The sequence below is a fragment of the Desarmillaria tabescens genome (assembly GCF_030435595.1).
Source record: "Desarmillaria tabescens strain CCBAS 213 chromosome Unknown EV420scaffold_44, whole genome shotgun sequence".
Lineage (NCBI taxonomy): Eukaryota > Fungi > Basidiomycota > Agaricomycetes > Agaricales > Physalacriaceae > Desarmillaria > Desarmillaria tabescens.
In genome coordinates this window covers 114,873-140,261 of record NW_026848343.1, presented here as the reverse complement: position 1 = coordinate 140,261, position 25,389 = coordinate 114,873, and the positions used below count along the sequence as shown (strand labels likewise).

The 25,389-nt window shown below is 48.4% G+C and overlaps 8 protein-coding genes across 8 annotated transcripts; 3 read left to right on the top strand and 5 right to left on the bottom strand.

The window, feature by feature from the left end:
* Nucleotides 1–804: 804 nt before the first annotated feature.
* On the top strand, nucleotides 805–1,763 carry EV420DRAFT_1751153 (uncharacterized protein; the record flags this gene model as incomplete). Its single annotated transcript, XM_060480357.1, has 2 exons — nucleotides 805–1,603; nucleotides 1,665–1,763. The coding sequence occupies exons 1-2, from the start codon at nucleotides 824–826 to the stop codon at nucleotides 1,761–1,763; spliced, it is 879 nt and encodes a 292-aa protein (XP_060326123.1). The 5' UTR covers nucleotides 805–823.
* A 2,589-nt stretch (nucleotides 1,764–4,352) lies between these two features.
* On the bottom strand, nucleotides 4,353–6,335 carry EV420DRAFT_1568587 (uncharacterized protein). The gene is made up of 4 exons (XM_060474176.1): nucleotides 6,101–6,335; nucleotides 5,925–6,041; nucleotides 5,402–5,859; nucleotides 4,353–5,349 (listed from the first exon to the last, which is right to left on the bottom strand). Exons 1-4 carry the CDS (start codon nucleotides 6,215–6,217, stop codon nucleotides 4,386–4,388), a joined length of 1,656 nt encoding a protein of 551 aa, XP_060326122.1. The 5' UTR covers nucleotides 6,218–6,335; the 3' UTR covers nucleotides 4,353–4,385.
* Nucleotides 6,336–7,073: 738 nt separating this feature from the next.
* EV420DRAFT_1713694 (uncharacterized protein) lies at nucleotides 7,074–8,701 on the top strand (the record flags this gene model as incomplete). Its single annotated transcript, XM_060479666.1, has 6 exons — nucleotides 7,074–7,136; nucleotides 7,191–7,284; nucleotides 7,423–7,556; nucleotides 7,615–7,633; nucleotides 7,671–7,829; nucleotides 7,923–8,701. 6 exons carry the CDS (start codon nucleotides 7,074–7,076, stop codon nucleotides 8,405–8,407), a joined length of 954 nt encoding a protein of 317 aa, XP_060326121.1. The 3' UTR covers nucleotides 8,408–8,701.
* A 367-nt stretch (nucleotides 8,702–9,068) lies between these two features.
* On the bottom strand, nucleotides 9,069–10,845 carry EV420DRAFT_1483767 (Dak1 domain-containing protein; the record flags this gene model as incomplete). Its single annotated transcript, XM_060470010.1, has 7 exons — nucleotides 9,069–9,184; nucleotides 9,238–9,329; nucleotides 9,357–9,370; nucleotides 9,426–9,512; nucleotides 9,569–9,867; nucleotides 9,921–9,980; nucleotides 10,032–10,845. 7 exons carry the CDS (start codon nucleotides 10,843–10,845, stop codon nucleotides 9,069–9,071), a joined length of 1,482 nt encoding a protein of 493 aa, XP_060326120.1.
* Nucleotides 10,846–13,835: 2,990 nt separating this feature from the next.
* EV420DRAFT_872392 (hydrophobin-251) lies at nucleotides 13,836–15,018 on the top strand. The gene is made up of 6 exons (XM_060483819.1): nucleotides 13,836–14,103; nucleotides 14,158–14,389; nucleotides 14,440–14,511; nucleotides 14,568–14,638; nucleotides 14,698–14,785; nucleotides 14,841–15,018. Exons 2-6 carry the CDS (start codon nucleotides 14,327–14,329, stop codon nucleotides 14,886–14,888), a joined length of 342 nt encoding a protein of 113 aa, XP_060326119.1. The 5' UTR covers nucleotides 13,836–14,103; nucleotides 14,158–14,326; the 3' UTR covers nucleotides 14,889–15,018.
* A 1,575-nt stretch (nucleotides 15,019–16,593) lies between these two features.
* EV420DRAFT_1647726 (uncharacterized protein) lies at nucleotides 16,594–18,586 on the bottom strand (the record flags this gene model as incomplete). Its single annotated transcript, XM_060478070.1, has 17 exons — nucleotides 16,594–16,731; nucleotides 16,783–16,934; nucleotides 16,990–16,998; nucleotides 17,049–17,097; nucleotides 17,146–17,208; nucleotides 17,266–17,447; nucleotides 17,501–17,527; nucleotides 17,580–17,604; nucleotides 17,653–17,684; nucleotides 17,737–17,806; nucleotides 17,857–17,866; nucleotides 17,919–17,976; nucleotides 18,031–18,085; nucleotides 18,136–18,203; nucleotides 18,261–18,271; nucleotides 18,323–18,361; nucleotides 18,411–18,586. The coding sequence occupies 17 exons, from the start codon at nucleotides 18,584–18,586 to the stop codon at nucleotides 16,594–16,596; spliced, it is 1,164 nt and encodes a 387-aa protein (XP_060326118.1).
* A 2,416-nt stretch (nucleotides 18,587–21,002) lies between these two features.
* On the bottom strand, nucleotides 21,003–22,402 carry EV420DRAFT_1647725 (uncharacterized protein; the record flags this gene model as incomplete). The annotated part of the gene is made up of 14 exons (XM_060478069.1): nucleotides 21,003–21,120; nucleotides 21,172–21,272; nucleotides 21,322–21,383; nucleotides 21,438–21,449; nucleotides 21,507–21,531; nucleotides 21,585–21,619; nucleotides 21,672–21,706; nucleotides 21,757–21,801; nucleotides 21,861–21,904; nucleotides 21,955–22,009; nucleotides 22,059–22,072; nucleotides 22,128–22,203; nucleotides 22,252–22,270; nucleotides 22,327–22,402. The coding sequence occupies 14 exons, from the start codon at nucleotides 22,400–22,402 to the stop codon at nucleotides 21,003–21,005; spliced, it is 717 nt and encodes a 238-aa protein (XP_060326117.1).
* A 428-nt stretch (nucleotides 22,403–22,830) lies between these two features.
* Nucleotides 22,831–25,218, bottom strand: EV420DRAFT_872105 (uncharacterized protein). Its single transcript, XM_060483818.1, has 17 exons — nucleotides 24,938–25,218; nucleotides 24,865–24,883; nucleotides 24,737–24,812; nucleotides 24,663–24,676; nucleotides 24,557–24,611; nucleotides 24,462–24,505; nucleotides 24,369–24,413; nucleotides 24,278–24,312; nucleotides 24,187–24,221; nucleotides 24,114–24,138; nucleotides 23,993–24,063; nucleotides 23,854–23,939; nucleotides 23,684–23,800; nucleotides 23,585–23,631; nucleotides 23,523–23,529; nucleotides 23,299–23,473; nucleotides 22,831–23,243 (listed from the first exon to the last, which is right to left on the bottom strand). The coding sequence occupies exons 1-17, from the start codon at nucleotides 24,990–24,992 to the stop codon at nucleotides 23,205–23,207; spliced, it is 945 nt and encodes a 314-aa protein (XP_060326116.1). The 5' UTR covers nucleotides 24,993–25,218; the 3' UTR covers nucleotides 22,831–23,204.
* Between the last annotated feature and the right edge of the window lie 171 nt (nucleotides 25,219–25,389).

The following is a 25,389-nucleotide window of genomic DNA, read 5'->3' as shown; positions in this document are numbered from 1 at the left end:
TTCTTCTCCTCTCCTTCATCCCACAGACCAAGTCAAGGATCCTCGCTCGTATTCCAAGCAGGAACCTGTTACGTCCGTGGAACATCAACACATCCCAGAGACCCTGCCATAGTGCCTCGTTTTGAAGTACCTACGGACCCACAGCGTCTCTCCGATTATCGTCTGTATAGAGTTGAACGTAGCCTTTATTACTTTCGTGGCTTCTTTCTTAGTTTTAAGACATACATTCATGCGTCTCATAATAAACATGATTTACTCTATTCTATCATTGCTGAATGTTTCGAACAGCGGAGGTGTTTCGCCGTCTTGATCAGTGTGAAGACTCGCTTGCCTTGAGCCAGGACCCCACGGCAGCGGTACCCATTCTCAAAAGAAGAAAAAATTGGCATGCGAGTCCTTTCATTTGCATGGATTACGGTTTCTTGTTTTTTTTCACTCGTGTTGTCGGCTTAGTCTGATCTTTCGTTAGAAGTCATTATAAGTGTCTTTGCGCTACCTTTTGCCTTTGGGGCTTATCTGTTCATGGACTCCGCTGATAGCATTTGCATCTGCATTTCAGTGAACATTCAAACGACGACACAAAGTCACCTCGTCAGCATCGAGCTACAATGTACTAGCCTCTGCTGTGAAAGCGCTCGACTAAGTTTTCGCCAACAATAGTGTCAGCTGTAAAAGAAAAAAGCAAGCACATGTTGAAACATCACCCGTTCTAGTTGGACTTCAGTCTGAGATGTCGGGGGTCAGATGCACATCTTTTGGTTCATCTCGACATTGTGAATTCACGGCCCGTGCTCCCGGATCACTCTCAGCTTGTTCTTTCACTATGACTACGTTTCCTCCAGAGCTTATAGAGATAATTGTACACGAAGTATGGCACTCTGAAATGACGTCCTTCATCCGACAAGCGTTCATGACCACTTGTCCCCAGATCAACCGAACCTGGAAAGCTGTTTATGCTCCTATCGCTTCTCAGGATATGTACATCACCAACCTCGCATTTCTGGACTATCTATGCGACATATCCCAGGCCCCAAAATCCATCATCTACCGTGACTCTATCCCCCGACTTACCCGTACCATTACCTGCTTCGTCGACCTCCGAGTTGAAAATGAAGCCAGGGAAACAGCAGCAAAAGGGGCCTATCGCTATCTCGTTCATCTACCCAATATGCGCAGCTTCCAGGCTTTGTTCAAACATGTCGAACATATATCTTTCCAAATCGTCTGGATTGGTTCTGACTGGGATACAATCGTACCGAAAATATCGCCGCTTCGTGGGATTCCCATTCGGGCTCGCTACGACCGGTTCCTGCTGTCCCAACAACCTTCACAACTGCGTATGCACATCTCCATGAAGAACCGCGGCTTCTGGTGGCCGGGGAGCGGGCAGGCCTGGTTACGTTCGTTGTCCAAATTGCGCGACGTTGGTGTCCCTCCACACTTCTTTACCACTAGTATATCACTGGGGTCATGTCGTGAGACGATACGCCGTGGTGTCCGACATTTCCATTACATCACGCTCTTACATGAGACGTGGCTTGGATCCTGGGATATCAATCGGCATTTATGGATGGCTTCCGAGGGACGGCACCGTGACAGTACGGTACTTGATACGTACTTCCACCTAGTCGGGTCAGTGTCAGTCTAACATTCCCCACCTGTAGGGTCGGGGTGTCTTGCCAGTCTCTTCTATAGTCGAGAATTTAAACGACTACAGTCATCGTTACCCAGAGCGAAACATCGTCCTAGGAAGCACAAGTTGATCCTCCTTGAGAAGGATGAGTTGATCTAAAGAAATGCTGTGCTTCCGGAAGTATTGTACGTGCAATGTTGTGTTATTAGAATGTTCAAGAGGATAACATTCTCATTGCTTTATTCTCAAACGTCGGATATCCCAATAGATGGCGACATGTTCATAAATTTCAACTCCGACCACGTTACACCTTCCATTACGATACGTCCAACTACCTCCCTTGATAGATAGGGATAGCGAGCACACCAGCCTCGACAGAAGCTGAGACGTCACTCATCCGGCACTGGACGAATGAACGACGTGACGCCCTTGGTAGCGCAGGAACAACTTCCTCGGCTTGTTGGTCGACCACATACGGCCTTCACTCTCATCTCTTTCGCATAGATAAACACCGCACAGGCCCTTCCCTCCACATGAATCGTGGTCATCCAGACAGAGGTGGAACTCAACCATCAACAGTTGTCGTGAGTTCCAAGAATGAACCGCGGCCCCTTGGACAAGTCAATCGTTACAATCACCAGCTTTAAGGTCATGGAACACAAACCCCTTTCCTTCAGAATTCGCCAGTACTCCGGATCCCGAGCGCGACGTTCCGGACGGATTTACCAACTTTCCGCAATTCCCCAAGGGACCAATGCTTCAGGCCTTCCGGCGCCAAGAGACATTGGTTTGCATCGACATAGTGGTGGAGGTGCCATATATGGCAGGTTTAAGCCTCGTGAATAAGGGATAAAGAGGGCTCACAAGCATGCGCTCAGATCGGTTTTTGGCTGCATTTTCACCCTCAGCGACACTGGAAATCGGCACACACAAGTCCGTCAAGCAATTCCCATCTGCCACAATAACGGAGTAGGAGGATTCGGAATATATTGAATGCTCACCCTAGGCGCATTGAACGATAACACATTACAAAAGAATCATGAAAATCTCAGATCTGCCGGAGAGAGAAGAATGCAGGGTTACAGTCAACACAGAAGGGAACACAGGCTAGGTATGAAAGAACGTTCGCCTGGTCTATGTCAACCTGGTGTGAAGAACCCCATCACTCTCCGGAGAAACACTTTGTAGGTTCGTTCCAAGGATACTAGGCGTGGCAACGACGAAGATGGTGGATGGGACGAATAAGCATAACCAGTGGGAGCATCCCACATCTGTATCTTTAGTTTCATTTCTAAATTTAGGTTAAGAATCTTTCATACATCCTGAAAAAAGGCGTTGGCAAAAAGGATTTTTTCCTCCCTTCTGTAAGGAGGGTCCTGTTATATTGGACATTCACAACTTGGAGAAAGATCAGTTATGTAAATCGATGATCGGGCTTTTGTGGTTTGCGTGAGGAAGGGGGGGGGCGATATCTAGTATAGGCGACCGGTACGTCCCAAAACAGTGTCGAATCTGCGGAATTGTTACACCTCAGATGGGGAAAGGCGAGATGAAGTTGAAGTGTAGTGGCAAGCGACCTCTGAACTTGTGTCGTGTCCTAGTAGTGAATAACTGCACCTAGAAGAAAAATTCTCCATGATACAGCGAGTCCAAGTTTGTGTAGGCGTTGGTTAGTGTAAAAACGAAGGAACTTATCTGACCTGTGCAAAGAAACCTTGGGTTTCTGGAGGAGTTGCATTGGGACCATTTTTCGAGACAGGGGAATATCCATCCATCCGAGAGACAGATGGTGGAGCGGTTCGCTAATTGGTGGTGGTGGTGGGGGGAGTAGATGATGACTCATTTCCAAGCCTCACAACAGAACGGTCCTATTGCCTGCTAAAAACGCTCGACGAGGAACGGGGTTGTTCAGACCTACTCTCTCTCTTGTGTGAGAGGCCGCGCGGGGGTGGTGGTGGTAAAATAAACGCGACGTTGTCAGTGGCTAGAAGAATACTGCGGGGACATTTGGAACCGGACCTGAAAACCAACGCATACTCACCAGCAAGGGGGTGTAAAGAGCAGGATCTTTCTAACCAAAGGGGGGGGGGGGGTTGGTAAACGAAACGCGACGAGAAGAATAATTGACGCAGGAGGGACAGTAGACCTAAACAGATGTCGCTTTGTCGGTGCCCTGTAGACGGACCCGAGCGTATGTGAGAGGCTGAATCATCCACAAGAAAGCCACATGACTAGAAAAAGTAGAGATTCGGAAAGAAACATATCCCTAACGACACAGGATAAGGAGCAGGAACTTTGCTGGGGGAAACGAGTATGCCTATAGAGCAGGAGATCTTTTTAACCAACGCGGAAGAAGGTCTAGTGGGCATCCGGCACTTTTACCGAGCGTGCGAAGCGCTGACAAAGCAACTGTATATCTTCCTCACCGACGAAAAGTTTTCTCTCCCCAGCGACCGCCTCGCTCGATCAATAAATCCATATTTTCCCCTCTCCTCCCCTTCTCTCACCCCACAGACCAAGTCAAGGATCCCCGCTCCTACCCAAGCAGGGAACCTGTTACGTCCGTGGAACATCAACCCAATCCCAGAGATTTCTGCCCTAGCACCTCGTTTTGAAGTGTCTTGGGGACCCACAGGGGTCTCTCCGATTAACGTCTGTATAGAGTTGAACGTGGCCTTTTCCTTTTCGTGGCTTCTTTCTTAGTTTAAAGACATACATCCTGGCAATAAACATGATTTTACTCTAATGAACTCTACTCATCGTCGCTCTCAGTATCATACCCATCATCTTCCTGAGTCTGAGCCTTATCCCTCCCCTTCCCCTTGTCCAACGAAACCCTTCTCTTATCACCACCAGCAAGCTCAACGACCAACTGGCCACCCCCATCCTTCAAACACTCCACATCGCCCAATCTCTTCCTAGGCTCCCAAGGAATCTCAATTCTCGGATACGCACTATGCAGCGTGAACCCCCACCAATCGCTCCCTTCCTCAATGATACTCTCGACATCCCCAGGCTGTGGTGGACTCTCCGGATCATCCCCCTCGGCAAACTCGGCGGGAATAAACTCCTTATCCACAAACGCATAAAGAACCGTCAACGTATCCCCCACCCCAAACCTCCTCACAAGCCTCTGTCCCCCAGGCAGCCTAACCGCAACCCTCAGTCTATCCCCCGGGTTCTCAGGCTTGAGAAGCGCAGACCTCGCCCACCGCCTCCAAACCATCCTCTCCGCCTCCCTTTCCTCCTCCTCCCTAACTCTCCTCTCCTCCTCCCTCCTCCCCTCCTCAGCCCTCCTCTCCTCCTCCATCCTCTTCAGAATCCTCTCCTTATCCCTCCTCGCCGTATCCTCAAACGCCTGGTCCTGCTGCATCCTCAACGTCCGATCCCTTTCCAACGCCCTCTGCGAACTCCTTACGCGCTCCAAATAAGGCTGCACGCGCGGGAGGAGGTTATCCTGGAGGTGCCCCAGCAACTTCCCCGGAGTAGTCTCCCGCAAGCCCTGATGCCTCGAAAGCACCGTAAGCGTAGGCGGAGGCGACGAAGCCTGCGAATGCCTCGTAGGCTGGATAGCCACAAACGCAACGAACGGGTACGTAGAAGCCTGCAGTTTCTCCGACGCAGAGTACGCCTCCAGCTCCCTAACGTCTCCGCCCCATACAATAAACTCATTATCCGTGAGGAAATTCACGAAATCCGGGTCCGTCAGAGTCGTCCTGCATGCAACACAAGTAAGAACCCATCAGCACCAGCAGTTTTAGAACCCACCTCTTAAACTCGGCATCATCATCATGCTCCTCACTAACCAACACAACACACCCAACCCTCGCCTCCTTCAGACACCGCCTCAACACACCCTCATACGTCCCCCTCACAAAATCCGGTAAGTACTTCCTCCCTTCCCCCCCATCCCCATTCCCTCTCCCCACCAACCTCGAAGTCGACGGCCCCGCAACACCAGAAGCCATCCCACCCCCTCTACTCCCAACACAAACCGCCCCCGTCTCCTCCTCCAAATCGTGTATCCAGCTATCTGCTCCCCTAGGCACCCTAGTACCATTCAGAGGCCTATAAAAATGCAGAGACAAAAACGGGACATGGAAATGCGGGATAGGAATCCGGAGGATGGAAAAGACGAATCGGAAGAGAGAGGAGAGGACGTGGAAGGGGTAGGTGAGGATCGTGAGGAGGGCAGAGGGGCGCGGGTTGGAGGGGAAGGTTGTGCGCTGCAAAGGGGAAACGGCGTGGGTACACCACAGCACACTGGGAGTAGGATAGCTAGCTAGCGTACCTGAGGCCAATCATGGTCATCATCTACACCCTGCTGCGAATCATCCACCTCGAACCTCTCCACCCTCTTCCCAGCCCCAGCCCCAGCCCCACTCCCAAAAATCATATCCGCCGCCCTCTAAGTACCATATTCCATCAGCACACAACCCACCAGCACCAAACCACCAAAAAACTCACCTGAACATCCCACTCCACACTCGAAAGCACCCCAATAGCAACATCATCATCACCACCATTCGTAAGGTCACGTAACTGGTTCAGCGCTTGTAGCTGTGAAGGTGTTAGGCCGTCCATGGAAGTGGTGGTAGGAGTGCAGAAAGCTAAACGCGCGACATAGACACGGCACAGCCCATTTTGATTTTGAAATTTATTTATTTTATTTCCGCGGATATGAGGGTACCGCGTTAAGCACATCCTAGTCTACATTTGCATGCCCCGGCATCCCATCCCAAAAAAACTCCTCCACCCTCCTACAAACCGCATCCATCCCCCTCTTCTCCCACCCTCCCCAACTTGGCCACCAAATCCCCCATCTCCCCCATCTCCCCCCGCATCCATAACTGACCCGCGCTCTTGTACTATATCAATTGCCCGGCCTGGAATAAAATGTATTAAAGAGCGCCGCGGGGAGGGGAACATAACCATCAATCTCGCCCAAGGGCTCAAGTCTCCCCACAGTTAGAAACGCGATCATCGTCAAATCAGGTTCGCTGGCCAAAACACCAGGGCGACGGAGAGTTGGACACACTCTTCTAGAGACCACCCCTCCAAGGACATGCATGTTTCCTATAAGCCCCCATTCTAATTACGCGATAGGTAACACATTGATGAGATGTCCACCACCAGCTAATAAGGCACTGCACCACAAACACGCCGAGGTCACCTTATCATGGCCCCGAAATAAGACCATATAGCTTGAAAGAAACACAAGTGGGATGGCACAAAGAAGAGAGGGAGAGAGCACAGACACGAAAAAAGGGCACCGCAGGAAGACCGGGCCACCCCCAAAGAAGAAATCACTCGGGACCTGGAGGTTGAGGGAGGGATGGAAATGCCGACAGACAACCAAGGAACTAAGAAAAGGGCTGAATTGCTGAGAGGAGACTGGAGGGCAAGGGGAAGATGATGGGTATGATACTGAGAGTAAATCATGGGTGTAAGAAAGAAGCCGCGAAAGTACATAGGCGAGGTTCAATTTTATGCAGGAGGGTCCGTAGGTACATACTTCAAAACGAGGGGATATGTTGATGTTCTACGGACGTAACAGGGTTACAAGCGAGGATGGTCTGTGGGAGGGAAGGAGGGTAGAGGAGAAAAAGGTGAACTTATTGATCAAGACAGTATGAAGAGAAAAGACGTCGGTACGAGCCGATACAGCAGCTCAATGCCGAGCTCCGTCTCTCTCGCGATTATGGATGACAGAAAACCAGTGAAACTGCTCTCGTTCGGCACGTATTTACAACTATTACGGCTGTTTTTCTGATTCTGATTCCGATTAGATGGAGGAGGTATACGCGGCCTGTCGATCCTGAAGCAGTTGATGTGGAAGATCCAGACAGAGGAGGGAGAAACTCCCCATAGCTCCGCTCCCGTGCGATTATTTCGACATGATAGGTGGGACGAGTACAGGAGGGTAAGTAGTAATTAAAAAGCTTTTCTCTTTCCAAGGTGACCCATTTTGAAATTACTAGGCTATGGTAGGACGCCTAGGTATGTCCGTTGACGAAGCAATATCATGTTACGCAAGCCTCTCCAAAAAAGGTCTTTGGTAATCCCAAACGCGGAGTACACCATGATGGAAGGTTCAAGGCTACCAGATTTGAAAAGATTTTGAAATCTATCGTGGCGAGCAGAATGCCTGCCAGCGGGGCTGAGACTGATATGATTGACGATGATGAACAGGCTTGTAAGTAACAAATTAAATAAAATCCCTGCCCTAACTACTTTCTCCAACCCCAACAGCTTTGTGTGCGTCAAGGACGCCAATAACATGCAAGAGCCCATCTTGTTCCGGACCGACACGCCGTTGCCCCCCAGGAGGACTCCCTACCGATTTGGAAAGCCGCTCGTGCGACGACCGCCGCGCCCACGTTCTTCAAACGGATCTACATCGGGCAGGAGAACATGGAGCAGCCGTACATCGACGGCGGGGCGGCAGACCCCGCGAGGTTCCTGTTGGAAGAAGCCAACTGGGTCCTTCCCCGATCGGCCCGTAGGGTGCCTCGTCAGTATAGGAACGGGCAACCCTGGGGTGATGAGGATACCCCGCCCAGGACTGTGTTCCCGCTGGAAGTGGTCCAGGCGCTGAGGGGGATCCACGACGGATTGCGAGACCGAGGCAGGAGAGGCTCGAGAGGGCGTTTAGTAGTCGACCGAGGGTGTATTTCAGGTTTAACTGTCGCGCAGGGCTTGCAGGGTGTTTCACTGTCAGAGTGGGATCGGTTGGATGCGGTGCGGTCGCATACGGAGCAGTATTTAGTGTAGTACGATGGTAGTGGACCAGAAATTGGAAGGAGCGGTTAACGCCCTTCGAGGCGGGAGGGTTTTGTAGTTTAGAATCTATCACATACCCTTGCTTTCGATAAAGGTGGATTTTTTGTTAGAAGTCATGGAGCTAGTCGTGTGAATAGCCAGAAAGCTAAACGGCAGTATTTACTTTATTTCCACGGACAACTCAGTATTTGTCCTCGTAGTGTGAACATAAGGTATCCATATTGAATTACATCTATCATACCGTAGTCTATACATTTGCACATGTGAGTGAACGTCCAAGCTATCATCCCAAAACGAAAATCGAAAAAACCTCAATCCCAATCTACACATGAACCCCCAGCTCGGCTCCAATCCCTCGACAAAACTGCAACCATGCTCATCGCACCAGGGATCCGGAGGAAGACCTCCCTCAGACTCCTTCTCACCAACATACGTTGCCCTTCCCAACTTGGCCACTAGATCTTTCGTACCCTCACCACCAGCTACACACCGACTAATAGCCTCCCTTAGGATCTCCATCTCCGAAACAGACTGTCGACGAAGCTGACGAGAGTACCCTCAGCAAACGGAATCAGCGCATCCATGACCTGTCCGGTGCCCAACACGGGCTTTCGTGCTATGGCCTAGGGTCTCAATCGCACGGCCCGCCGCTTCACCCCACATCGCCATAGTTCACTTCTCGGCCCTCAGCACCAAGTATACGGACCTCGGCAGTGAGAGCGGCAAGGAAGATGCTGTAAATGGCGCCTAGGGTGCCACCACAGGTGTCTGGAATAAATGTATCGGTATAGTATCCGAAAAGAGGAGGGCACAAGACTAACCATCAATCGTTTCAGTCACCTCCCTAAGGACACCAACTAGATCGCCGTCTTTCCCAAGGCCATCATCAAGGGCTCTCAAATAGCTTCTGAACCTGCGGCGCAAGTCTCTCCACAGTCACCATCTCCGAACGATCTGAGAAAATTTGCAGTTAGAAACGCGATTACGGAATCTGAGATTCTGTGCTTACCGTATCCCATTTCGTCAAGTCAGGTTCGCTGGCCAAAACAGCCTGAGCACCAGCCTTAATGACGCGACGGAGAGTTTCAGGGATCAACTAAAAACGCGTCAAAATTACACCAAAAGAGAAGAAAACACCAATATACCCTGAACCTTCGTGGAACTCTCCTCTACCTTCACCACAGGCTCTTCCACAACATCAACAAATCTCTCTTCCCGTGTCCGTTTTGCCAGATGCTCGGGGACTAATGAGAGGTTGCTTCCCGGCCATGCAGCACTGGCGTGGGGAGCATCAACAAGCTCAATAATCTCTGCCTCACCCTTGCCATTATTCCGTGCACGAGCGACAAAGGACAGATTGAGAAGGGAGATGGAGAATCCGGGAGCATTGAGAGATGTCATGAACGACCCGCAATGAGTGCGGGCAATGCGAATTTTGAAGGGATGCGATTCTGGGAATGATGTTAAGCATGCAGGAGTTGATAAACGTGAAGAATAAACATACCTAGCTGTCTCGTCACTTCATCAACAACCGCGTACATTTCCAGAGTACTCATTCCTCCCACTAACAACCCCGTCAGAACCACTTCGCACGAAAAAGAAAACGAACACGTACTATTGTTCACAAACAACACAACACTATCCTTCTCCTCAAACGGCACAAAAGCCCGCTCCTTATCCTCTTGATTCAACAGCAAATCCAACATCTTCTCGATAAGCCTATCAGGCGGGGGCTGCGGGCTGACAACATACACCCCAGGCTCATTATGCAGACCCAACCCAATCTCGATCGTATCCTCGCCAATAACACCGTACTTGGCATTATCCCGTCCAGGGACATGACAATGCCCCAGCGTGCATCCAATTGATAACAAACCACCAGTGACAGCCTTCCCCAGGTCGAGTGTCTCTTGGAACCCGTACCCCGCCTCGGAAGCAGCACCTAGGATCTTGCACACAAGAATCGTTCCTGCCATCGCCCTCCTCCCCACCAGCGCACCCTTCGTCCGTCCAACACTGACATCATCGCACACCGGGAGAATAGCAATGTTATCGATACCGTTAGCGCGGGCTTGTTGGCACGCCAAGCCGAAATGGAGGTTGTCGCCGGTATAGTTGGTGATGATAAGTATCGTACCCTTGTTGGACGGGACGGCTTTGACAGCAGTGTAGACCTGCTTGGCAGAGGGCGAAGCGAAGATGTCACCACTGACCGACGCGGATAGGAAACCCTTGCCAACGAAACCAGTCGACCCAGGTTCGTGCCCAGCGCCACCACCACAGATCAGCGCAACCTTGCTTGGGTCATGCGCGGCATTTATGACAGTCTTAGTCTGCGGTAGAAGAGTAAGAGACGGATGAGAGCCTACGAGCCCTTTGAGAGAACGCAAAACGAGAGAAGAGTGTTCAGGAAATATGTGACGGTCCATCGTTGGGTGTGTGTACAATTCCACGACACCTTTGGGGGAGCTAACTTAAGTATGGTAACGGAATTATATGTGTCCGGTCGGGTCTCATCCGTGAGTTGGTGTACCGGGACTATACTAGATCGGTCCGCCAGTGGTGGCGGTGTAGCGGGGAAATGATGGGGCCCCGCATTCAGAAGCACCCACCTGACAGTGAGACGGTCTCTTGACCAGAAATTTCCCTCGGTAGTCAATGGAAAGTCCTCATGACGCGGCGCGACTTGGCGTCTGCGGGGCTAGCCTTGAAGTCATCGGTGCATAAACTCCACGTCAAACGCCGCACTATTAGTTCATATATTACAAGGATCCTCAGAGATCCAAGTGCAACATATGACAGAGCCACCTGCACCCACAACTAATCAGCCAAGCCATCCATCGAGCAAAAAAAGCTACACTGGCCTTACCATCAAATGCGGGGTCACCCCAATAAAACGCAGAAACATCATCGGCGACAAACTTCCATCGATGTGGTTGACGCATTTGAGATCCGTCCATGGTCTAAAAATTGTGGTCAGCCAATCAGGCCGTTTAGCGGTCATCACTCACGGACTGACGGAAAGAATGATGATGAGAAAAACCCAGGCGGTGAATTACTCGACTCTCCGACATCATGTAAGCACTTCGCTCTCAGCACATGAGCCGACCGGGACACGGGGTAATGTATATCCGACATTGTCGAGGGCTGAATTCGAAGAAGAACTTGGATACAAGCAAACAACTCGACGTCAAAACACATGAGGACTCGCAGTCTCAAGCGTCACTTCTTCACCCATCTTCATCCAACCGCGCTGTGGAGCAGATGACGGCTTGGCGACTCGTCGAAGGCGGTTCGTCGCTCAGGTGTGCCATGACGGCAAGAATCATGACAGCAGTGTCCAATGGAGATTTTAAACGCGCGCCCAGGCTTAAATCACGGCACCTGGACTGACCAGCAAAACAAAGTGAGCAGGAAAACGTTTACGGCAGAGGGAGTCCAACCTTCTGTAAATTATCACCCTCTGCGTGCACTGTGCCGTCAACCGGAACGAGATGATGCAAATGAATGAATTGTTCGTCGACGAGGTGGTAAGGAGGAGCTTGGCAAGAAAGGAGGGTCTTCAGCTTCTCGGTGCCTACGATACACAGCCACCGGGCCTATCAAACGGCGAGGTCCCAATTTTGAACGTTTGGTCAGTCATTCTTGCGTTGACGGACTGATAAAGCAGCAATCAGAAAATGCGGATGTAAAACGATGAAGAATGCCGCAAAGGGCTTACCTCAGTTGAAGCTTGTCGACGGTGGGACATAAGACTTTGGTAGGAGGAGTATCACCCCAGAAAGAAACGGCCCGGCCCATGCTGTAATCCGTGTAAAAGAAGAGCCATGGTTAACACCGCTCCTCCGGGCACCTGTTTGCGTCCTGCGTCGGGAAAACAATTGGAGCGCGATGTTTGAAAACCTGTTTTTCAGATATGCCTATATGATGGTCAGAACTGTTTAGTAAGGCTATGGATCTGAGTGCACTTACCTAATTCCAATTCGAGGCTTCCACGCCAACAAAAAAAATACGAGGAGAGAGCAGTAGCTGGTCATGCCATGCTAGATAACTCCGTTCTGCAACGAGGCAGGGGAGCCGACAGCGAAAGAGTGTTTATCTATTGCCTTGATTAGTGCTTGCAAACAACAACAGGACCGCAGTGAAGGCGAGGACTGTTGGTAGATAGAGCTGTTTTGTTGAATATAATAAGTATAGGAACTCCCTGATGAAAGTGTAGCTACTTACGACTCGTTGCATAAGAAACGCGAGCGCGCATGCCGTAGAACCCGTTCACAGCAAATGCTACCAACACGACACGCAGTAGAAATACGCGACTCTGAGGTTAACGTTCAGTGGCGAACAGAGTAATACCTGTGCACTCCATTATCTTCGATCGAGGCGATAAGCCTGGCTGGCACGATAATCCACCAAAACAATGAGTCCTCGCGCTAGCGGCAATCCTTCACTTGCTGGTATGATCAAATCGCGTCCAAAAGGCGGCTTCTGTTAGAAACTATGTCGTACCATAGGCTCTCGTGAGCTCGCAGCCTAGATGTTGATGATGAGGAGCAAGCCAAGGAAAACGCGATGAATCAATCAAACCTCTGATACGATTAAAATCCGCCTGGTTTCAGGAAGGATGCCTTGGCGCGGCATTGGCTACCCTCAGAAGCATATATCCAGGAGAAAACGAAGTCAAGCATAGCGAGCATTGAAGAAGGAATCGATAGCACAGCGGCGCTTAAAAACGGGTCAGGCAGTTGGGTATGCGGCACCGCTCTTTTTCGTACAGACGTGTAATACGCGTCAGAGGAAGACAAGAACGCCAAGGCGATAAGATTTCGCGATCCAGACTGGTGATGGTGATGGTAAGAGCAGAGACCCTTGAGGGCAGGTCGATCATCCGGATGTGGCGTCAATAACGTTGGAATTTCATTTTCTTCCGCTGCTTCATGCTCTCATGTCGACACACAACCGATATCACCCTAAAATCTGGTAGCTCACCGCGTCTTAATGAAGGACTGAATGTAACCTTAATTCTGGCCAGGCGCGCGGTGCCCGACGTTTTGTAATTAATTGGCCTCGGAAATCAACTAGGGGACTCCGTCACCGTTCTACAAAGAACCTACTTCCGCTCTAGGCAACCTTTTCTTTCCATCATAGCTCTCCTCTTGGGACTTTTGACAGGTTTCGGCACCTCTGTATCTCAGAGCAGCTGTAGATGGAACTAGTACTGTTTGACGCGCATTACCTGAGGACTTGTCTGCTTTCACTCATTCTTCCTATTCATTTGCCATTCATAATCTCATAATGGGGGATGGGAGGGTATCCCATGCTTCCTCGAAGTTTCGGATACCGTGTCTCCGTTGACGGTGACCGACATACTTTTGATAATATAAGGCTAATCGGCCTGCAGCGGGTTCTTAGCCTCGGGCTCGGAATGCGCTGATATGGTGTCACTGGCGCGCATTGTACGGGCCCCTTTCAGTTCTCAGTTCTCAGCTCTCAGCTCTGCAATCTGCAATGGAGAACGAACCGTAGAACAGGATCGGTGCGCCCGGTTCATAATGCGACAGTAAAAAAATGGGGTCGCCAATACCAACGGGACGGGCTACACATCCCATCAACCTACGCGCGGGACTTCTTGTCATCGAATCTTATTCGTACTTCCAGTCAAGTCACTCTGGGTTCCTCGCAATCACAACGTAGGTTATGACACTGCCTAATCGCGCGCAATATGTAACGATTGTTCTTCGTAGCTGTCGGAAGTTCCATTAGACTTCAGGGGTGGTTCACAGGCAAGCGAGCGAGTCGACCGTGCACCCCCAAACCGGAGTCACCTACGACCTATAAAAGCCCACGGATAACTCTTTCAAACTCCAGCTTCTGCATCTCCACCAGTTTCTTCAACAACCACTCTCCTTCACAATGTTCTCTCGTACTTTTGCCGCCACCGTAGTGATGATCGCTACTCTCACCACCTCGGTCATGGTAAGCGCTACTGTCGTGCAAGTATCGTACTTTGCGCTTACCAAAGACAGTCTGCTCCTGCAACTGCCACCAGCGGCCAGTGCAGTACCGGCTCCATGCAATGTTGCGAAAATGTTAAGCCTGTGAGTACTTTACGACGTCCAAGTTCATGATCACGATTCTCAATTTGGTTTCGTAGTCGAACGCCGCGGGCGTCCCCGATATGCTTGCAAAAGCCGGGGCCGTTGTCCAAGGTGTCATGCCCAACGTGTAAGCTTCCTTCAATTTCAGTTATTTCGCAGACTCTGATTGGCCATCTTCTTCTCAAGTGGTATGACCTGCTCGCCCATGACAGTCATTGGATTAGGTTCCACCAGCTGCAACAATCAGGCCGTTTGCTGTGAGAACAACAGCTTTGTAAGTTAACAAGTCTTTGCAGCAGATTCTGGGGTCTTAACTGCCAAATGTTTAGAACGGTGTCGTCGCCCTTGGTTGTACTCCTATCAATGTGGTCCTCTGATCGCTGGCTCTATACCGCATACCTAAAAAGTTTTAGTTTCTAATTGTTTTACGTTGTTTTCTTAAAAGTGTTTTTGGCCAATCACACGTCCTTCTTTTCTTTGTCGGTCCGAACATTTCACTATCTGTGCCTAACTGTGCAGCCAATCTTGTTATCCCCAAACCTTGAATCCTTGAGTTTCTGCTATCGGAAAGGCTCCGAACGGTGATTGGTAGTTCTGCTCTCGCGCTTGGGTCCGCTTTCCTGGTGATGAAGACAGGCTAATGTCGTCATTTGGCAGCCATTCGTTGTTGACTTGTTCGAACCCGTACTGCGATAACCCTTTCGGTACCTTCATGCACGCGCACAAATGTAGTGCATATCTTCTATGTGTTACTAAAGTTGGAGTGAAGTTCGAGTTCATTGCTACTAGGCTACCTGCCAACGTCTCATCTTCAAAGGACACTTTCGTGTGGTCTCAACCCCTGACGCAAGGCTCGACCCAATTCTTCTCAAACAGCCATTTGCCATTTTGGTGCCGAAGAAGGCATTCCGTGTGCCTCTTAATGGGACCGGGAACGTCGTCTTGGGGAGTCTCTATACTCTTTGATGCAACTGATAGAGTTAAGGTTTCTTGCTTCCGAGCTTTATCGATCCGAAGGTGACGCGCTTCATAGGAATATGGGGCATCATATATTACAACCAGCTCCACTGTTCTGATGTTGAGAACTTGAAAGTGTTTGGGAACGCAAACGAATAATCCTCATCGGGACCGTTGAGTCCATACGAAGCATAGTCGCCGCCTTCCATGACACATTGTCTCAAAACCAAGGTCTCCACATGTGAGAATGTGATCCCCGCTGTACAAATGATTTCCCCTCTTAATCCTCTCTACTTTAGACGAGTCCGGTCCAGGAAGGGGCGGCCATATGGTCTACTGGAGTCTGTTACTCTCACTATGAAGCAAGTGTACCTTAGTGGCGTTCATTTCTTCCAAACTTCTGATTCAATGCAATTCTAGTCAGCGCAATTTGTATGATGGTCAAAACCTACCAACGCAGTACGTACTCTTTCTCGGCCCCGTCACGGAGTCCAACAGTAGTACTTAGTTCGGCAAACTGAGTAACGGCCGTGGATAATCCACTGTTCTACGAGAAGGTAGTGTGTACATATATATCTCTTGGGTGATGATTTCAGCTCGTTATAGAACTTCCGTTCTGCTTCTACCTCCTGAGCACGGACTCAGGTATTGAAACGCTAGCAATTCGCATGTGCTCTCACTTGCAATGTCATCGACCCTTGCATACAACGCGTAAATTTTGAATCTTCAACACCCTCGGAGAAATTACGCGCGCTCGGCAAAAAGAGAATTCCGGATGTGGCAGCGGTGCTTTTCGCAGTCGCGAAGGCCACATACGATCACGACTTGCAGAGCGCTCGGGTTTTTGTACCCGTATCTATTCTTAACCGACGACCGTCGTCGCAGGGCGTTGATTCCTATCAATGTTCTCAGGCTGCTCTACGCCTAGCCGAGCACTTGGTGCACGAACGAGCTCAAGACAGATGCGGATTGTTCATCCCTGAAATGTACTGCAAGCGAGAACCTCATTCGTGGGTATCATATACACTGCGGCACCTAGGATTACCAATGAAGATTCTGGGGTATGAATCTAGTCTATTCTATTGCTGTACATGTCAACCGATATATCTATCACTCATATCTTGTCTAAGGAAGCTCTCCTTTCATAGGCTCTCCTTTCACCGAGTGCGCTGACGAATCCGGGTCGTCAAGGTTCCCAACGCTGACCTCTCCACTGTAATCCTGGGCTCTTATTGTTTCAATTTGCACCTGAATCCCAGTCTTCTGCACGTCTACATCAGTAAACGAGTCTATCATTGATCTGAAAACACGCACGTCGCCTTGGTTCATCAGTCCGTTAAGACGACCTACTAATCGACCACCTTGAGTTCGTTCTTGCAACGAGTGAGATTCACCACGGGATGAACTTTGCATTGCCCGCATTCCTTTCCTGGCATTAAGTGTGGCCAAGAGGGAATTCGAATAGACTAGCGACAATCAAGGTCAGTACTAACATAGGAATCTAGCAAACCACAGGCGCACATCGTCCAACTGTAACTAGATGAGCTACTACCGTGGATAAAACATCAGTTTAAACGCACTGAGGAAGTAGAAGCAGAAGTAAATCAACGTATCCGGTAATGCCAGGATCTGCATGCAAAATGAGCTGATTTTTGCATCGTTAACAAAGTTACCCACAGTGATCAAGGACATGATCGCACATATAGACGTGAGCAACCCAGAGTTGATTGAGAAAAGGATCTAGGGGCAGCGTTAACGGACTAGAGATTGATTTGCGACTAAAAAATGGGTACGCACCAAACGATTTATGACATGATTACTCCAGGCAAAACCCGACTTCGAAGAATTCAGCATGGTACATATGACTGACGAAATGAGAACATCGCCAGCGGCAGCGAGGGCATTGATGGACATGGAGACACCTTTAATTTGCTTGAGGTCGGTGAAAGTCTTTAGGTTCATGCCAAGAGCGACATATGCTGCGAGATGGTCAAATTTCATGTAAAATTCCGTGGATAAAACTTAGTCGCACCGATCGAAACGCCTAAATCCATCCACACTGCATTGAGTGACTAATAACAACGATAAAGAGACAGGTTTTGAGTTCTCACCGAATTCTGCAATAACAAGGAGACCCTGGACAATATTGAGATACGACGAGGGATGATGGTTAAAAATGCTCACGATGGCTAGGGTGATGGGGATATTTTTGCGGACTGAGAATAGGTCAAAATAGCGTCGTGCAGAGACAGGACTAGTAGGACTTACATGACCATATTCGGTGAACAAAAAAGGATTGGACCAAGAAACCAGTTATGCCGTTGAATAGGGCTTCCAGCTAAAGAAAACGTTCAGCTTATTCCCTTGCTAACTACTCAGTCAACGAACATAGAGGCTCCTGCAGAACGATCAAGGTGAACGGGACGAAGGATAGTAACGAAGACACATACCATAGCACATTCTGTAGGTTATCAGAGTCGCCAAAGTGCGTGATGGTATAACTGTACACTGTTAAGCATAAACAGATTAAAAACCATACTGCGCATGGGTACACGAGCATACCAGCTTGTGATATGAGAATCTGATGAATGGTATCGCTCAACCATGTGCAGAACACCTGAAGGAAAGCTCTGGTGCTAGGACAGATGAAAGCAAGGTGAGGCTTACCACCACCCGGAGGAAGATAGGGTCGTTTTTGTAGTTATCGAAATAGTACCAAGTCTGGACGCAGGAAACTGTGCGGGAAACAAGAGATGAGATCTCAGATCCTCAGTTGACAGCAACAAACCCACCACCCCATAGTCTGATGCAAGCCAATGAGAGCGAGACGGAGTCGGTATATCGTACAACTTACGCTCCAGCCAAGACCATTCCAATATACAACGGGCCTATACTGCGGCAAGTCAGAAGAAATTTCACGGACCATGACGTGCGTCGCTTACGAGCCGCCCAGCGAATTGGAGCTGACTATATCGACATCCATGTCGAAGGAGTGTGAGGGAAAGGGAAATGTTCTGAGAGGAAGACCTGCGTTGGATATGTTTTCACGGACTGCATATTTAAAAGCCGTGACAATAGGAGGAAAAAGTGGAGAAGAAACCGGTTCAGCGTTGAGCATGACAACCTAGGTGAAATTTGATCGAACCATCCCTGTCCCGCCAGCGCCGCCTTCTTGCCTCGTTTTGCATATCGCAGACAAATTGACCGAGTGCTTTACCGAGGTGAACACGACGGCTGGAGCAAATCTAGAGCTGGGACTCGTCCACCCAGACCTACTCTTTTGCTTACTGCTTTGAAGCGGAAATATAATAATGTCTCACCTGTGCAATTTTCCGTTACCGGTATTAGTTAACCTATGAAGACGCGATCGATCGATTTACGGAGGATATCTTTAACCCTTTGTACCCGTCTCTAAGAAAAGCTAAGAAGTACTAGTACTAAGCTGATAAAGTGATCATTCGGGTCTCCTTCCGTCTGCTCCGCGAACACTGCGTAGTAAGGACTGATTGGAGCAACGGTTATGTCTTTCCGCGGTCTGCTTGGCCTCAAAGATACGTAGCACCATGCTCCAAACGGGATGCAGGATGCTCGATCCAGATTCAGATTGTTCTACGAAATTTATATCGCATGAAAGAATAATCCAGGGTTACAGTCCGAGTCACGTATGCGCCGCCTGAATATAGCAAAGAGATGTCATGCCGGATTGCTGGAATGTGAAGCTACAGCTGAACACGGATAGATCAAAGGAAACCATCAGAATACGAAGGAAATAATGAACATAATTTCACGCACACGAGATAAGATCTCCGTTTGATACGAGATCCCAGTGAATTTCACCTCGGCGTAAGCGTGTCAGAGCGTGTCAGGCTATTTAATTTGGTTGAAGAACCCTTTGAGTCAAAAACCTTAAGCAGTATTGGATTTGAAACCACCTCCCTGAAAACTCGGGAGATATACCCTAGGGTCGGTAGCAATCAGTATACTACACAGTTTCGTTTGGCTTATTTGAGTAGATCAGCCCTATTGCTATAACCAGGAAGGAGGAGAAAGAAGATAAGCAAAGTGCGGTACATGTCAGTGCTACTATACTGACCACTTAGACGTTCTCAGGCATCCGTGAATACGGAGGAGCCGATCCTTCTCGACGACAAGAATCATCTTCTTGTTCGTTGCTTTGGAGACTGGATTAAGCAGATGCTGTCCCCTAAGAACGCATCCATGAAAAAATGCAAAGCAGACACTAGCCAGACTAGAAGTTCATGCATACTTCGAAGAGTCATGGCAAATTTCGAAAGCTGGGCCATTTAACAGAGCTAGCAATGATACATAGCCAAAAAGGCGGCCGCACGTAAGGCAACTGGTCATTTCTTCGGAAGTGCACTGGATATATTCTCCAACAGGTACTCTACCCACCTTTCTGAAAACGTCAATAAACAGTTTAGTAGCGATACATTTCGTTCGGCAGCAGACCTGGAGCCGTTTAAGTCTTCATCAAATAATTTTCTGAAGGTTGAAGTAATCAAAATGTCAAACTGGAATATAGTAGTATATCGCTCACCTTCTATGACCCTGTTGTCTAGCGTTACGAGTGTACACTTGGTACACTGTAATGAGGATGCAGACTTCTGAGTTTGAATTTCAGGGTCGAGGAGCACGTGACATGATCACTCGCACCGAGTCGGACCGAGGCCCGAGACAGATCGGACTCTGATCGACTTGTTCAACTCAGTTGTGACTCGTAGTCATCTATGCATTTGGGACAGCCAAGAAAGGTAGCAAATTTGTAGGTGGAGTCAACAGAATTCTGTATCTTGGCAGTGGCCCGTATCCAGAAAAATCTAAAACTAGACGAATTTCAAAAGGGTCAAGCGCAACGCTGCGCAAGCCAACTTCGCAGATGGACCCTGCCGATATCAGTTGGAGTCAGATAAACTACTGAAGATTTCGATGCTAACAATATTTACTGTACTCTAGAGACCTCATTCCCGTTCGACTGCTGCTAATGCTACTATAAGGGCATCTTACGATTGAACAGTCGTTGGATCCTCGCTAAGCTTAGTCTATGTAAGTTGTGTGTTCCGTTGTCACCATAATCCTTGTCTCCTTTACTTTCTGATCAAATTTCTTTCTTAGTGTGGAGACCGCCAGTAGTCAGATGCACTCACAGGATGCTCGCGAAGCTCGATGGCTGTCACGGGTCCGTCGCGAATACTGTGTCGTAAATTTGTCCTGCCGTCATAAACAACACCATCGGCGATGACCTGACAGAATTTCTCCTGAAGTTGTGGACGATAATTCAAACTATTGGAGATAAGTCTTAGCAAAGCGGATTCTGTTACAACACAACGATAATCTTACGCGGCGACTGTGATGAAGGGCAAAATTTCAATGATTATAGCATAGACTATAGTCGAAGTGACAAATAGGCACTCACGCATCGTGATAGTATACACCTTACTTAGGCAAAGATAAATTGGCATCCTAATTTTTTTACGGTCACAAACTTCCATTTAGTACGTTTGAAAGTGAAATACTCACCACCATAATCCCTGGGTCGTGATATACAGCACCAACTTTGCGATGTGCATCAAGAACACTAAGATGCCCCGACCTAATATATATCTGAATACATTCTGAAGAATCGTGTCAGTTCTAATTATGGTCAGCATGCGCATTTCCTTCCGATCGTACAGTGCTAGTTACCTCTGTATTCCCGTACAAGACTTTGCTAGGTAAACTGAGAGCGCGATAGTAGTGACCAAATCTGCAGCAGCGGCAAAACCGTTTTCCAGACAATTTTCCAACTAAAGGATGTCAATTTGTAACTTTGTTGAATCAGACCGCAAATCTTACCATCCTCGATCTAGAGACTAAATCCTCGACAGCCGGGTGCTTGGCTTGGTCCACAATGTAAGCTATGCAAAAAAAGAAGATTTAGGAGGTCACATTGAATCAGAATTCATGCCTACCCAAACCCGCTCCTAGTTACACCAGAGTTTGAGTTAAATAGGACGAGATAATTTGAATCTGTAGCTCACCAAAAGACAAAACTCCCAGTACCATCTAGTTTGGAGACTTGTGAGCATTTCCAGAACTGATATATAACTGAGACGTACTACGATGGCCGGAACAAACCGACTCTGTGGCTGCACTGAATATTCCATGAGGAAAGTAGTGGTGCCATATGCCATTTAGCTACTTACGAAGGTATATTTTCGATACAAAGTAGATCCGAACCCTGAAAGCTTCATATAATTCAATGCAGTGAAATAAAATGGGTCTCCTCACATCAGAATGACCACGATGGTCGCTGCAATCTCGGCCAGAAATCCTCTACAATATTCAGGATCAACATCTGCATGCGCATGTTGCTCGGATGCTCTGAGACTCACGTAGGAGTTTGTGATATCGCTTCTAAATTCCCGTAATTTTGTATCTAACCTGGGTCAGAAAGCAGGGAACATTCAAACAGTGGAATACACGCACAAAATAGAACTGCATGACTTGGGTCATCACGCATGTTGAAACCGTCTCTAAAGCACTATTTTCCTTGTTAATGAGAGCTCCCCGCACGCGTAGGGCATACTTACACTAATAGTCCGACCTATTGAAGACTCAAGACAATCAGCCAGGGAATGTTTCTTGACATGGAAACGTACCAGTGCGCGCAATCCCCATGCATCATTATTCGCGTTGATATATGTCCAGCCATGAATGAATACGATTCCAAAGAGGCTACTTAATCTGTCACTGTAGGAACTTGTAGATTACGCAGAGCCGTACGCTGTGGAAATAGCATATCCTGACACGCCACGGTCAGTCTCTTGAGAGTGTCGCAGCTACGGGTTCAGTATTCACCATAGAATAGCGGATCAGCTTGCTTTGAAATGTCCAGACCGGTTTGCTCGAGAGTAATATTTGACGGGCTCGACATCGAGGTTGTGTCCAGGTCGAATCATCCTGCATCCGATATATAAGAGGCTGATCAAGCACGGACGTACCGAAACTATACTGCATTGACCCAAATAGGCAACCCTAATCACTACGGTAGTAGCGCTTGAAACGCGATCTCTTATATGGGAGTCAAATCGGCAACGAGTTCATCAATACCCCGCCACCAGAGGTTTGAAGGGCATCTGGCGATGTCAGCTACTATGTTTAGCCGATTTGGATCCAGAAGGGCCGGCGTTAAGTTTCCCGGTGTACATCACTAGACATCGCCTCAGATGACGCTAGGTCATCACGTTGGAGATGAGTATCTCACCCTGTCGTCGAACGTCATCTCCTTGTACCGTTGCCTTGACTTTCCGCGCGAATTATAGCGAAACATGTCCTAGTCATATGCAGTGAGATGGTCCGACACTATCTTGGTGCACAGAATGGCCATATTTCGACTCTGACCTACCAGACCACTCTGTTAAATATCGAAGTGACCTAAATGAATTGATACCTTTCTCAGGGAAAGATGTGAAACGAGAAGCCATCCATATCTTCACGAGCGCTGGCTATCTGTGACAAAGATCAGGCCCGCCCAGCTTATATACAAGGTTTAAAAGTACAATCATGATGTATATACTTGGCGGCTCCTCCAAGGCTGTTCAAGTGTCCGCGTTGATAAATCTTGCATGATGAAAACGAACAATTGGAGAAAGAGGAAGCCGCTGGTCACGATCACTAAAAGATGGGAACCTAGAATGATAGATTATTCAGTACATACAAAACAGACGACAGGTCGTTCAAGGCGGAACCTTTAGTGGCGACCCGGCGCTCCCGCTCTACAAGAAGAACTATCATCCATGGAATCCCTCGCAACTGAATGGAAGTACATACCGTATCCTGCTTCGTCTGTGAGAGATCAATTATATGCTGGTCGGAACGATTCATGTTTGTGGAGCGAATGTTGGCGGAAGCCGCCCCGTCCTGATTTGATGTATCATCGAAGGTGATGTTGTTGATAGAAACGTCACCTCGGACACACGCAGCGGAGCGAGACTCATAGTTCAACCTGAATATGCGTTAAGTGATATCAACAGCAATCAAAGAAGTAAAGTTACATGGCCACTACCCGTTTCGTGATCAATAGAAGGGAACGAAAAGAGAAATTCACTCGACGTACCCACAGTGATAATATATAGTTTGTTCATGCCTAGATAGAGCGCCATCCTGCCATACGTTTTCGGTACAGAGCGTGAGAATATATGAGCGCGCAACCCACCAGTATAACCTTGACGTATCAATAGCATACAGAAGAAGGGTGATCGCCTGAGCGATAGTTATCAAGACTCCGTAGTTGATACCATAGGTGAAGAACTTGTGAAGGATGCTGTCAGACCTTGATAGCAAATCAATTAAAATGCGTTTGAGAGCAAAGAATTCAGCGGGTACCGTTCACGCGACTGGGACAAAGTCAATCCAAGAGTGATCATGACGTTCGCTGCAGTAGCAGTAGCATGAATGGAAGCTATGTTTCCCTATCCAAAGACAGTGGTTCAGTAAATTCAGTGACAAGATTGGCAGGTGCTACCTTCTGTACATTTCCAGATGTCCCCACTTCAGGCCTGAGGGCGCACTCCACAATGAAGGCTGAGCCAATCGCTATACTTTCATGACAGAACGGTATTTGACTAAAATCGGGCTCTACTCACCAAGGCCAGCTGTAGCAAGAAGAAGCTGTACAGGGCTTTGTTAGCTAGGAAGACATCTCCGTGAAGAACATACGATAATAATGGGCAATGACCGATTCCCCGGGCGCCCTAAAGGACTATTTAATACGAAGTGTCAAGAATGATTAATGACGTGCAAGGCTTACGTCGGTATATCCTGACGACAAAGAAAACATTGACGCTGGACGCCTCACATATCAGGAGCCAAATCCGAGCAATCCAACAAGTGATCCTCACATGAAAACGACGATTACCGTGATCGCAAGTTGGACATCGAATGAACTACGAGGTGATAAGAAATAGTTAACCAGAGAACGGCAAACGCCATACTACGACATAGTATTCAAGGAGTCCAGGTTGCCAAAATTATTTATCTGAAAATGCCTCAGAGTAGCTCAGTATAGAACACAAGTCGTGATCGTTACCAGATAGTGGTGCATAACCTGAATACTCAGAGAGCTGGCCGCTGTTTCCATACCCCTTCGAAAATGTTGGTGCGATTAAAATTAAATCAAAAGGCTAGGTACCCACAGCAAAAATGCGACCTAAATCATTGGTTAGAGCTCTACGCCCGGTTTGACCTGGACCAGTTGAACACTACTCACGAATACACGCATTGGCCAGTGGTCAGAATTGGTGGTGATATAATTCCAGCCTTGAACCAACGTGACACCAAAGAGACTAACGATAGGTTTAGAAACAACGAGAAATTCGAACATAATCATGCCCCTACGCAATTGAAAGAACATATCCTGAAAAAAAGCTTGAATGTGTGATTTACTTGCAGCAAGCCCTACACGGCTCACCATAGAATACGCTATTGTAGCCTGCTGGGACACCGTGTGTATGGTCGTTAGACATTGAGCCAGTAAGCCAGTAATGCAAATTTGATCTCCCAGGGCGCACTGACCGAGCTATATACAAGGGACCCTAGTCGACCGTTTAGAGGCTGTCCGTTTTGCCCCATGTCTTATCTCCGAAATGAGCTCTTGATTGCTCAGGATAGGGGGGTCAGCCTGTCGTAAGAGAACTTGAACCAATACTGGCGTCCGTGATGGTTGATAGAAACGAAACAGTGGACTCGGCGTCGGTCCGATAACACCGATCCGTGCAGCCCTCTTTCAACAACCGCCACTATTGCCATGGAAAGTAAACTAAGAGTACTTGCACTACGATAAAAGTATTGTGCCAAAAATAAATCTCGCAGAAGTCTTACGTGGAATCTCATCTGCAACAGCATAATAACCTGTTATCGGTG